This window comes from Patella vulgata, chromosome 6 (assembly GCF_932274485.2).
Source record: "Patella vulgata chromosome 6, xgPatVulg1.2, whole genome shotgun sequence".
In the NCBI taxonomy this organism is placed as follows: Eukaryota; Metazoa; Mollusca; class Gastropoda; family Patellidae; genus Patella; species Patella vulgata.
Window position 1 is genome coordinate 66,963,202 of NC_065884.2, and position 14,229 is coordinate 66,977,430.

Below are 14,229 nucleotides of genomic sequence, written 5' to 3' on the forward strand. Positions count from 1 at the left end.
GTGCCCACAGAAAAATATGTCGTCATAGATCAACTGTTGAATAAATATGTCTATTAATTTAGAAACAGTTCGAGTTCCGGTAGTGGCCATTTTCTTGAAATGACGCCGAAACTCATTATGGTACACGATTCGTGTACCAACGCTAAAATGTTTATTTTGTCTTAATTAATGGATATCAGAAGACCGTCTTTTCCCCGTAAGATCACAACATCAATGTTGATTTAAATTGACAATTAATTCGTTTTTTTAATTTCGAAGACTTAGGATGATACTGAGTTAGAGAATTAACTACTTTGAATCATGCAAGCAAGATCATTATTTTCCCAAATAAATCATGTAATCACTTCGATGTGCTAGTTAACAAGGGTTGTTGAGTGGTCGAGTAGTTGAACGCGTGCACGTAAAATCATATTATAGTGACTGTCATTGAGTCAAGTGGCGGGGTTTCGATTCCCCGCTTGTACGTAGGATACGGGGATCACGTGGCTAAGTGGGTAAGACGCTAGCTCGCTAGCCTGGAGGTCGGGTGTTCGATCCCTGCATTGGCCGAGAAAGTTCATCCAGATTTTCCGGCGTGGTTCTCCCTTGTCAGTGATGCAGGACGGAGGGGCTGACAAGGAAAGCTGTCTAGTCGTTCGGATGGGACGAAAAACCGAGGTCCCGTGTACACATTGGCGTGCACGTAAAAGATCCCTTGGCAGTTGGAATTCGATATAAGAGTAGGCCGTAGTGCCGCTGCCCGGGCAAAATTTCCCTCATAGCACACTGTATGGCGTATGCCCGTCTTCATTAGCCCAGGTTAGGAGCAGAACAGTAGGACGTTAAACCCCATTTCATTTCATTTCATTTCATTTGTACGTAGGATACGTTAAACCCCATTTTTCTCACGCGATATTTAACAATCATGGTATCTTTTCAACTAGTATTCCAGTTTAATGACACGCTCCCGTCTCTATCAAAATCGACCGACCAATAGAAAGGACTTTTATTAATATTAGAGAGGCCAATCTCTTCTAAGTATTGTAATCATTGGACAAGTTAGAATAGAATGCAACCATTCGCCCAGTAGAGAAAGATAAGCGTGTGTATGCATCCAATAATCTTCGTTATTTACAGGATGTCTGGGGTTTCTTTTCAGATGATGTGAGAGAGCGGATAAACGAAGGATGAAAACTTTAGTTTAGTTCAACCCGACCCAGTTGGAATCGCAATTTTAATGTCTTATATAAACGGGATATTAATATAATTTACTTTATGGTAATCTACGGTGAGGTAGATTAAAATCAGAGATGGCGACTTTTATTAATATTGTAAATATACTGTTGTATGTTTGTATTATCGTCTCCATTTCCGAAGGTAGCAATCCAATTAGACTTGGACCAAATACTATGAGTTTAATATATACCAAGAAACCTGGACTAAAACTTGAAGGTGCGCAACAAACTATGACGCCATGTGTTAATGACGTGTGCACACATCCTGGAAAGGTTCGTTGCGCGAACTTGTGCATACAATCGCAAGAGTGTCGGAGCTTCGGTTATAAACCTACTACAGAAGATACCGGTGTTTGTGTTATGTACAACTTGACTGTGTATGATTTCGGTTCCAAACCAGTTTTTGATGCAGATTGGGATTATTATGGTGTAGATGATGTTGTCGAGGACGGTAAGAAAACTATAAAATAGGATTAGTGCTAAATGATAAGGCCAGCTCAATTTTTAGTCATAGGTCACGAGATGTAAACAGGGCTAAAGCTAATCAAAATCCTAACCCTAACCCTGGATCTATCCCCAATGCTTATCCTAACCCTAACCTACAATCTCGCCAACAATCACGTGCCCTAACCTTATTTACATCCCATGCAGCTACCTTGACAAAACTTGAGCTGGCATGCAGCTACCTTGACAAAACTGGAGCTGGCCTTATCATTTAGCACTGACCATAAAATAGATATAGATGGCGTACAGAGGTTTGATGACGCCCGGGGCCAACTGCCAATCTGCACACAGAGATCCATTTACTTCATACTTCGAAAATACATGTCTGCACTACATGGCCGCCATATCCAAAAAGTACTCCGTTTCACATCTGTCATACACACAGACTAAATACAAACTAGCGGCCACGACCATTTTGGCTGAAATCCCCAAAATTTGGAATATCAGCTTTTTCAGCCCTATTAAGCATATAAACCATATTTCAGCAAAATCGAAGTGGGTATGGTTTAACTCATTGGGTGATAATTGACATGGAATGACCCAAACCACACATTTTGAAAAAAACTTAAAAAATATCGAGATTGCAGGGGACAAGAATGGCTTTAATATATGTTGGAGTTATTAGTACAAATTATAATTGCAACAAGTTTCAGAATTTTAGGTACTTATCTACCGGGTTCCTTTGGCTCGAAAATACGAGGCAATTTTCGAAAATTTGTGTCTAAAACCATAGTCGAGGCCAATAATCTGGGAATCTAGTGAAGACTGATGCGTTCTCGTAACTATGTTTCGTATGTAGTACTATCGGCAATCTCTGGATAGGCCAAAATGTTGGTCTATATCTATTATCTTGTAACTACTGGAGCACTACAAAATCCAGAAAATATACAATTGTTTTCGGTTTTCATGGCCAAGTAGCATGCGAACCCTACCACTCACCTGTCATCGGATTACAGTTGCGTATCTACACTCAATGTTCTCTACCAATTTTGGGCTGTATATCTTTACTAGAAAGGTAAAAACAAGATATCTCAAACTCGAGTAAATTATTGATACCGGTACGTATTTTGTTCCGAAAACTTATCGGTAACTCATGGAAACTCAAATGCCCGTATCTCAGTCATTTTTAAGCTACAAACTACAAATTTTGCAAAGTGTCTAGTTTTTGCATATACATTAACATATTTTTTTCCAGAATTTTTCGAGGGGTTCGATTTCCCAAATTTCTGAAAATTGACCCACTTGACATGGAATAACCCCCATGTTACGCTAGGAAACCACATGCAATTTGTCCCGTGGTATGCTTGGAAACCACTACCAATTTACACTGTGTTACTCTTGAAAACCACATGAATTGTATCTCGCTGTGCGTTTCAAATCCATATGAAATTCTTTTAATCTACCTAGAAAAAAACCCACGAAAATAGTTCCGTGTATCTAATGAAGGGTTTTCAAACATACATCTAATTTAATTTCTAATAAATTTATTTTATAAAATCAAATGATGTTTTTTTTTCTAATCAGTTGTCGATGGAGATTGGATCCTGGCATTCCGTGGGATGAATGGGATTGTGGACAAGATTAAAGATGTTTGGGCCAACACTGGTCTCAAAAATAATCCCAAAGATACGGACCCGTCTTGTTACTCTGTCACTGGAAATTGTTCTTATCACTACAGATCTAGCTGGCTGGATAAATGGGACTCAACTGATATTGATAAGGTTCGTAGATTATATATAGTTCGTAGACAATATCTGCCATTGAACGTTTAAATGTAAAATCGAGACCTCATTTATTATCATAGCAATGATACTTGACAATTGAGACTTATTAAGTCATTTATAACCTCGCTCAGAATAAAATAATTCAACAGAAATTTTCTATATTTAGTTTTCATTACCTATTTTTAAATTAGTATAACAAGATCGGTCAGCTCTTTATCTGAATCTTACATAATGCATCTTTAATTATATTAAAAGTTCGATGTTTCAATCATTTCGTATCAGGTTCGGTCTAATTTCTATGATAATTATAGCCAGAACAGGGAGGCGCTGTGGCTCATTTCGTATCAGGTTCGGTCTAATTTCTATGATAATTATAGCTAGAACAGGGAGGCACTGTGGCTCATTGAATAAGACGCTGGCTCGGTTGTTCGATCCCTGCATTGGTCGAGAAAGATTATCGGGATTTTCCTTCGTGGTTTACCCTTGTCAGTGGTGCAGGACGGAGAGCCTGACAAGAACAGCTGTCTAGTCGTTCGGGTGGAACGAAAAACTGACATGTACGTAAAAAATCCCTTGGCAGTTAGAATTCTATATTTGCCGCTGCCCGGGCAAAATTTCCCTTATGGCACACTGTAAGGCGTATACCCGTTTCCATTAGCCCAATCTGAGCAGAATAGTAGGACGTTAAATCCCATTGTATTTCATTTCATTTTATAGCTAGAACGGTCAGCCTTTTATCTGAATCTTAGATAATGGATATTAATTGCGGTCGCGGTTACTGCAAATTTCATTCAAATTCATGCAATTTTTTAAATTTATTCTTTTTTAGGTTCGGTTTAATTTTTATGACAATGGCGATGAAGTTGTATCAATGACGTTTAATGGAACAGGTTCAACTAAAGATAACTGGTATAGCTGGGACCGTCTACTGGACAACAGTCGATGGACAGATCTTAAAACAGCTGAGCCATTTCACTTTAGTATGACAGGGTAAGATCCTACTCGAAAATCGAAAACCGAGGTCCCGTGTACATATTGGCGTGCACGTAAAAGATCCATTGGCAGCGTATAGACAGGATGAAAAACCGGGATCCCGTGTCCACATTGGCGTGCTCGTAAAAGATCCCTTGGCAATTGGAATTCGATATATGAGTAGGCCGTAGTTCCGCTGTCCGGGAAAAATTCCCCTCATAGCACACTGTATGGTGTATGCCCGTCTTCATTAGCCCGGTCAGGAGCAGAACAGTAGGACGTTAAACCACATTTCATTTTATTTCATTTCTTCTCGAAAAGGAAATATATGACGGTACTCGCTCATTAACAAAAGGGTCTCCCGTGTCAATCTTGAGCCGCGGTGGCTAAGCGAGTAAGACGCTGGTTTGCTAAACTGGAGGTCTCGGGTTTTCTCCCGGTGTTGGTCGAGAAAGTTCATATGAATTCCAGGTGTAGTTGAGCGATATTATCACACTGTATGACATATGCCCTTCTTCATTAGTGGCAGAAAAGTAGGACGTTAAACCCCATTTCATTCATTCATTCTCGAAATTGAAAATATATGATCTTGCAGCTGGCTTGCTAACCAAAATTTCCACTTCATGACATCTTTGTAATTACTGAACAGAATTAAATCATTCGTGGAGTGAAAAGTTTATTCTCGCATGGACAGCAAAGTTACTACTGGGTGTAATGTATAAATTCTTTTGTTTTGAAATTCGATAAAATCTTTTTATGGGTCTATTTTGCCGAGACATGAATTGGCGTTGGTTGATTAAACACGTGTGCTTTAGATTATTATATGGTCTGTCAATGAGTTAAAGATGGGTTCCCAGAAAAGTATTTATCGGGTGGTTATTTCCAATAAAAGTATGGTAATTTGGGTATATATGGAAAGCAGAGATGTCCAATCTTACTAGAAAAATAACGATCTTTTAGAGGCATTTAGTAACTGGATAGAGCAATAAACTATAACACATACTTATGGAAGAACAATTACTGATTTATTTGGGCGACGTTTCGAAGAGTATTCTCTCAGCGTTTTCAAGCAAGTACAGTAACAAATGTGTAGAGCAATTATATATAGACAAGCAATAACAACAATTCTGAAACCATGCATGACAACAACAAGATCAAAGGATTAAAAAACAACATGATCAAAGGCAATATACATATGACGGATTATAGGGGTAAATAATTTTAATTGGACAACCAATCATGACAAATGAGAAACCATACATGATGTGATTGGCTAGGTGAGGGTACATCAAGGGAATAATAAAGGACTGATAATAGGGGTAAACATACCATTAAACCAAACAAAAGGGAAGCCATACATGTTACGAAAACATCAGAGGAGTAGTGAGCTACATAGGGATTAAATGGTTAAGTCATATTTAAGTGAATTACAAAATATTAGTATTAAAATCCACACAACATAGCACACCTAATGATAGTCCAACATTCTTCCTTCCGACAGACTCACACATACATTTATTCCTAGGATAAGTACAAGAGACACTTAACTGTTTACAAAGGATAATTACATAAATGACCATTTGATCATGTTGTTTTTTAATCGTTTGATCTTGTTGTTGTCATGCATGGTTTCTGAATTGTTGTTATTGCTTGTCTATATATAATTGCTCTACACATTTGTTACTGTACTTGCTTGAAAACGTTGAGCGAATACTCTTCGAAACGTCGCCCAAATAAATCAGTAATTGTTCTTCCATAAGTATGTGTTATAGTTTATAGAAAAATAACCATGGAGCGTATACAGGACAAAAATGTAAGGGTTCCCCTAATCAACAGCCCGACGATTAGGAAATTCTGCACGCGTGATTTCAAAGGTCACACGCGAACATTGAGCGCTTGATGTACACGTTGATGAACTTTATGAAGAAATAGACGTACATCACTTTCTGGGATAAAAATGACGGAAAAAGACGCGGGTAGTGGATAATCCGAGAATTTAATTAGGATTCGATATTTGTAATAAATAGTAAGCGCTTAAAAACAGCATCGTCTTATGTATGTAATGAATTCTCCTCTGACTGCCAAGAGAGGTAAGTCACGTGACGTAAACGTGACCCGGTTTGATCGAATTTTTATAGCAGGACATTCCTTCGCAATTACAATGTTTGAGAAGGATTTGAAGCAAGATTATCACAAATTAATTAGTTTGAATATGTTTTTAGTCCATATACAATCACCCAGTTTGTACGCGGGAACCCATCTTTAAGTGGCGTGGTTTCGATTCACTGCTTATACGTAACACGAGGTGGGGTTTCCTGTTCGACCACGTGCGTGTTATCTGGGTCCTCCAGCCACTGCCACAGACCCCTATCATATTTGTCCGCCATTAAAATTTACCCAAAAACTATTGAGACAAGGGTTAATGGAATCCATTTTGTTTTTTCAGGCAACTAAACCATCCGCCACTAGTACACCCGCGGACCAGTGAACCCCTCTTTTAAAATTTACCCGAAAACTACCCAGACAACACCTTATAATCCCCAATCGTGTTAATGGAATCTATTTTGTTTTTCAGACAACTAAACCGTCATTTCTTTGTGAGTGAAGGAAGTGGTAACAAGTTAGAGTGTGGTATCATCAACGGGTGGGTGGTGATTATTGATGTCGAGAAGAACTTTTGTAGCTTTGATAAGGAGTCAGGACCGTTACCTGCTTTCCTCTACAGCAGCAAGAATACCAAGGTGTCAATGGACTCAACAGGTTAGAAACAAAATATAACATTGTTCAATCCAGGACCAATCTGTGGGTAATCCACTAGTAACATCAATGCTGATTGGTTAATCAAATGTCTGACGGCATAGGGTCAAAAGCCGCTCGTATGACCTGTGACGCGACCTATCGCTACAACCGGTCAGATCTTTATGTAGTGTAGGTCATCGAAAGTATAAAAAAACGAAACGAAATATAGATCTGTATTTTAATCAGATTGTTCCAGGACTTATTGTGATATAACAAATACTGTATAATAAAAGAGAGGGTTTAGCGTCCTACTATTCTGCTCCGACTGGGCTAATGAAGACGGCCATACGCTGTACAGTGTGATATAAGGGTAATCTTCCCCGGTCGGGATACTTTTATATCGAATTCAAACTGCCGAGGGATATTTTACGTGTACAATATACTTGGTGCACGGGGCCCAGTTTTCTCGTCCCATCCGAACCACTATAGGCTGTCCCTTGCCAGGGTGGGGGGGGGGGGGCATTTTACACTAAAAGATGGGGGCCCATATAATTTCATAAGGCTGATATGTTTTGTTTGTAAATATGGGTTATTTTTTTAAAGCAAATTTGTAATTTTGTTTTTCAGATGTACTTAAAGCTGACGTTATGGCGGTGTTCATCAAGCTGAAGAGTTGAGTACCAGTTTAACACTAAGGCCAGGAGGACCGCACATCACACAAACAAAAACTAACTAGACAAACCCGTGGACAAGACAAACCTGCGGACAAGACAAACTACACTGATATTATTACTATTATTATTATTATTATGAACATTTTATAGCGCACAATTCACTATAGGTGCTCAAATGCGCTTTACAAACCTGTTGAAAGATTTTGAAAGAAATAGACAACTTTTAACATCAAATCAAGTGAATAGATTAGTTTGGATAATTTTCTTCACAAACAATTATCGTGTTCACAAGCTTGAAAAGGAAATATGTTAAAGCGAGAATTTCAAATTTTCTAAGAAAGTCAAAACATAATTATTTCTATGTCTTTTGCTCAATAGGTTATCAAATCACATAATACGATCATGGGCATTATTTCCCACCCTTAAAAATCTATGACACAGGAAATAAAAACACAATTACCTCCCCTGTTTTGCTATTGACAACATGGGGCAGCCATTTTCTAACGTTGGAATTTGAAGTTAAAAATGATATTTTTGCCAATTTCTCAGCTGGCAATAGCGAATTATTGGATTAATAGGATTATTCTTTAACAAGGTAGAACTGTTTATGGATACCATCTATTTTAAGGCTTTATTTTAATACATTTTAAAAATATAACTTGAAAATGTGCAATTTCCGCTTTAAAAACTGTAACTTCTATCATGTTTACACGGTAACTCTGGAACGGTAGGTCACAGAACGCTGAATATCGACAGTGTTCATCCACTCATTGCAACAATACTTCTCGTCAAATTTTAAAAAAAAAACACCCACTAGATAAACTGTAGCCTAGGCTATATCATGTTCACACATTTTTTTATGTGAAAAAGGGGAAGGTGATAACTTCAAAATCAAAAATGCTGAATATCTGTAGGGCTCCTATACTTCTTTAGTAGGCACTGTGGCCTACTCTCATTTCGAATTCCAACTGTCAAGGGATCTTTTACGTGCACGGGACCTCGGTTTTTCGCCCCGTCCTAACGACTATACGCTGTCCTTTACCAGGGCCTGCGTCTTACAAAACAGACAGGGGGGGGGGGGGTATGCCAGATGATGTTTCTAAGCAAACACCGGGATCGAACACAGGATCTCCTGTACGCCTTTCTTACTGAACCACCGCGACCCACAATTCGCCTAGACGCTAATTTCCATTTTATTCAAGTCTTAAATATGACGTTGAAGTGTTGAGTTGTATTTTTCTAATTGTGTACCAAAATATAATAAATAGTTACCTTTAATCGTTTCGAATCATGGTGTTCACGGCGATTCATGATGTTCACGGCGAATCATGGCGTTTCTGGCGATTCATGGTGTTCACGGCGAATCATTGCTTTTACGGTGATTCACGGTGTTCACGGCGAATCCTTGCTTTCATGGCGAACCATGACGTCGAATCCTTGCGTTCACGGTGAATCCTTGCGTTCACGGCAAATCATGATGTTCACGGCGAATCATGGCGTTTACGGTGATTCATGGTGTTCACGGCGAATCATTGCTTTTACGGTGATTCATGATGTTCACTGCGAATCCTTGCGTTCAGGGCGAACCATGGTGTTGACCGAGAAGAATCCAGGTTGGCGGTTTAACTCTGTATCCAGTTTAGCTCGAGACTGTGCTATTTTAATTAATGCAGTACTGTTCTGCTCCGACTAATGAAGAGGGGCACACACTATATACAGTGTGCTATGGGGGAATTTTGCCCGGACAGCGGCGCTACGGTTATATCGAATTCCAACTGCTAAAGGATATTTTACGTGCACATCAATGTGTACACATTACCTCAGATGTTAGTCCCATCCGAACGATTATACGTTTTTCCACAGCCAGGGTCTCCGTCATGCATCATTGACAAGGAGTAACCACGCCGGAAAACCCCAATGAAACATGGGGTCCCAGTTTAGCGAGCAAACGTCTTACTCACTTAGCCACCGTGGAGCCCCATTAGGCTTACATGATATACATTACAGTATTTAGTAGGTCTACTTAAAAACTAAAAAATATTTACAGATGACGGTGCTCATATATCTGCCATTGCTATGGTTTAGCATACGCAGTGCTAACAAAGGGGGGAGGGGCGAATGATTAGAACATGCACGCTGTATCATACGGTCTGTCATTGAGTCAGCAGGCGTGGTTTCGATTCCCCGGTTGTATGTGACAATGAGTAGGGCCGCCTATCCAACCTCGTGGGTTTTCTCCGGGTCCTCCGGTTTCCTCCCACTGCGAATTATTGAAATAAAATTGTACCATGTGTTAGACCCGACATGACTTGGTTTGTGTCGAATGGACGTTAAACCCCATTTCTCTCTCTCTCTCTCTCTCTCTCTCTCTCTCTCTCTCTCTCTGTAACAAAGAAATTGAGTCTATTAGCACCTCATTAAACCCCATTCGAGTTCATTTGATTTCGTCGATATAGGAAAGAGAGAGTGAAACGGGGTTTAACGTCCACTCAACACTAATTAGGTCATTTCGGAACTAACATATGGTTCAATATGGTCTTAGCAATGTGGGAAAGCCGGAGGATCCGGAGAAAACACACAATTTTCGAGAGGCGATCCTTCTCCTTGTCACGTACAAACGCGGAATCGAAACCACACCACTTGACTCAATGACAGAACCCCACCCCCACCTGCCTACTCCCTGTTCGCTATATGATTCTCGTGTACCAATTGGTGTAATACGTAAATGATCCAATGAGAGTTTGATTTGGCCGACTTCAGTTGGATGCGTGGTAGCCCGGAAACATAACATCTCTCCACCAACACCCGGGACCCCCCCCCCCCCACACACACACACACACACAATCCGAGAAAATCCCCGCACCCCTATTTTAATACGCAAATAAAACTTGGCTCTTTTATGTACCATTAATAATGTATTGTCGATGACAAACAAAGCTAGGTAGTAAATAATGTATCTAATTAGTGCAAAACTTCCAGTGCATTTAATTTTTATTGGAAATGTGTTCGATTTATGTTATCTAGACCTTTTTTTCGCCGACATCCATGTGTGTAAAAATGTAATTTGATTATATTGTTATCTAAAAATATTTACGTCATTCCGATAATCTTTTGTTTCCTTATTCCCCCAATGGACTATAGTCTCGGACACCCAGAACCTCCTAGTCATTTGTAGAAGATGTCTCTGAATGATAGAGACTACATAAAGCCCTTTTTGCCTTGATTATATTTTTCTCTACTAATTAAAGAGTTATAGTCGACTAGGCTCAGATTATTATATTTTATATAAATCAATTACAATACTGGGATGCTTCGTTAAATTACCTTTGAATTTTCTCTTTGTTTATCAAGACTGGTTAGGTTACAAAAGCGTCAATTAATCCTCTAAATAGTTTTCGTAGCGGAACCGTTATTCTCCGGTGACGACGATATTGGTATTATAGAACGTTAACTTACTGGAGTACTTCAAGTATAACAAATATATCTGTGTTAGAGGATGTCGAGGGATCTAAATATGACATAATTTCCGTCGTGTAAAAAAGCAGAAAAGAAACGAATTGTGGTGTATTGAATATTGTAATGAGTATAAAGAGACATGGAGAGAGAGAGAGGGGGGGGGGGAGAAGGAGAGAGATGTGGGTTTAACGTCCACTCGACACAAACTAGGACATTTCGAGACTAACACATGGTTCAATTTTATTTCAATAATTCGCTTGTGCGTAGGGGTCTTTAGCAGTGGGAGGAAACCAAAAGATCAGGAGAAAACCCACAAGGATGGACAGGCCATCGAAACCACGCCAGTTGACTCAATGACAGACCTTATGATACAGCGCGCACGTGCTAACCATTCGGCCATCCACCCACCGCCCCCCACCCCTGAACTTAAGTAGCTAAGTATCTAACTCAATATCAACCGCGGTCTACGTCATTGAAAACACGAATTATTTGTCAATTTAAATCAACACTGGTGATGGGTTCTTACCAGAAAAAATTGGGATTCTGATATCCAATATTTAAGACAAATTAAAAATTTACCATCAGTGCACGAGTCGTATACCAGAATGCGTTTCAGTGCCATTTGTAACAAGGGACTCAAAGAACGAGACTAGACATATTCCACAAGTCACGTCAAATGGTGTCGTCATATTCTTATCTGGGAAGCATGCGCAATAAATACTACCTATGTAGACTGGAATAACCAGACGCTAGAGATTGCCCTTCGATTGAGACTTCTCGCGTATTTCGCCGAACATAACTAATCCATTTGAAATTAGAGTAAAAACGGAAACGATTGAATGTAAATCAGTTTATATACATTCATATTACATTATTATATGCGTTACGACCCATTGTGTTAATTTCTAGGTCCCAAAGATTAGCGATTTAGCTCCTTTAAGGTGCGCTTACGTTCCTGCTCCTCCACTCCTACTCCTCTCAATGCACCTTGACTTTCCTTCGCGGGAGTCATTAAAGACTCCTGCAAATGAGCTAAATCGCTCTCCTAAATATTGAGATTAATAAACTACTTTCAGTTTTTGTTTATTTTTAAACTGCATACATAGCTCCTTTAATGATACGTTTAGATTGGTCAATTAACACCCCTTTAAATTAGATCACTGCGTAATAATATCTGTCAACCGTACTACTTTAATGGGGATGATCACACAAAGGATGCAATCCATTTTGATCGAGGTAAATTTGACGAAATTATCGGTTTTCGAAGATGATCTTTAAACGCCAACACCCGTATTACGTAATAGCTAAAACTAGAAAATATACAATAAACATCAACACAAACAGCAAACTCATTGTAGCTTGTTTTGTCTATAGTAACCAATAATATAACTTTTGAGGAAGTTGATCTTTTCATTGTGTAGTTTTTGTTTCAATCAACTAATTTAGTTGGTAGTATAAAATCTATAAAGATATATGCCACTGTTTCGTAGGGTGGTTATTTCCAAGCAAAGTCTTCCACAGTTAAGTCGTCCACAACCGTTGGTTAAGTCGTTCACAAGGCGTTGGTTAAGTCGTCCACAACTGTTGGTTAAGTCGTCCACAAGGCGTTGGTTAAGTCGTCTACAAGGCGTTGGTTAAGTCGTCCACAACCGTTGGTTAAGTCGTCCACAATGCGTTGGTTAAGTCGTCCACAACTGTTGGTTAAGTCGTCCACTAGGCGCTGGTTAACATTTCAATAATTCGCATTCGCGTAGGGGGTCTTTAGCAGTGTGGGGTGGGGTGGGGGGACCGGAGTTGGACATACGACCCGACTCCTTGCCACGTACATTCGGGGAATCGTAACCACGCCAGTTGACTCAATGACAGATCTTATGATACAACGCGCACGCGCTAACCATTCGGCCATTCACCCCACCCCCCTAAATCGTAATCAAATTGCATATCAACTAATCTTAAATGTAATTTACTATTCCCCCACTGCTAAAGACCCCTACGCGCAAGCGAATTATAAAAATAAAATTGAACCATGTGTTAGTCCCGAAATGACCTAATTTGTGTCGAGCTAGACCCTCTCTCTCTCTCTCTCTCTCTCTCTCTGATTGCGATTTTCAAGTGGTTACACTCTCCACAATGAAGTTTCTAATATGAAATATAGTTATTCCTTTTCTATAATAGTCCCTTTCAATATTCTAAAATATTATAAAGATGACAAATTTATCCGAATGTTTGTAATTCGCATGATGTGTCTCTCTTTCTCTCTCCCTTGCACCCCCAGATACTGCAACGTATGTAATTGATAAGGTTAAAGATACATTCCCGCGTACAAACTGGGTGATTTGATGATATACACATTTGGACTAAAAACATATTCAAACGAATTAATTTATCATAATTTTGCTTCAAATCCTTCTCAAAACATTGTAATTGCCAAGGAATACCCCTGCTATAAAAAATCGATCAAAAGAGGTCTTGTTTGTGTCACGTGACTTACCTCTCTCGGTACCTAACAACGGTTGCGAAGTCGGAGGAGAATTCATCGCATACACAATACAGTGTTGTCTTTAATCGCCGACTATTTATTACAAATATTGAATCCTAATTAAGTTCTTTGATTAACCGCTGCCCTATTCCTAATCGTCCGGCTGTCGATTAGGGGAACCCTTACATTTTTGTCCTGTATACGCTCCATGAGTGTTTTTCAGAGAATCCAGTATTTTTCTAGTAAGATTGGATATCTCTACTTTCCATATATACCAAAATTGCCATAATTTTATTGGAAATAACCATCCGATAAATACTTTTCTGGGAACGTATCTTTAAGAGGAGTCTTATCGAAAGTTGTGCTTGTGTGTATAATAAACAAGTGGTTGTTCTCCCGTATAACTGTGTTAGTTCTATTATATTTCCAGACGCTAAATGCCACTAAAGGATTATGTCTGTTACCCC

At 39.2% G+C, this 14,229-nt stretch overlaps 1 protein-coding gene across 1 annotated transcript; it reads left to right on the plus strand.

Annotated features, from left to right (window-relative positions):
* The first annotated feature begins 1,127 nt into the window (after window positions 1–1,127).
* On the plus strand, window positions 1,128–8,814 carry LOC126824090 (uncharacterized). The gene is made up of 5 exons (XM_050553277.2): window positions 1,128–1,665; window positions 3,243–3,439; window positions 4,272–4,432; window positions 6,990–7,174; window positions 7,781–8,814. Exons 1-5 carry the CDS (start codon window positions 1,290–1,292, stop codon window positions 7,828–7,830), a joined length of 969 nt encoding a protein of 322 aa, XP_050409234.1. The 5' UTR covers window positions 1,128–1,289; the 3' UTR covers window positions 7,831–8,814.
* Window positions 8,815–14,229: the final 5,415 nt, after the last annotated feature.

Excerpts from the sequence above, each read along its gene's own strand:
- LOC126824090 (XM_050553277.2), top strand. The coding sequence starts at position 1,290 with ATGGCGACTTTTATTAATATTGTAAATATACTGTTGTATGTTTGTATT. Across the intron at positions 3,440-4,271 it reads ACTCAACTGATATTGATAAG|GTTCGGTTTAATTTTTATGA; the intron begins GTTCGTAGATTA and ends ATTCTTTTTTAG. Across the intron at positions 4,433-6,989 it reads TTTCACTTTAGTATGACAGG|ACAACTAAACCGTCATTTCT; the intron begins GTAAGATCCTAC and ends TTTGTTTTTCAG.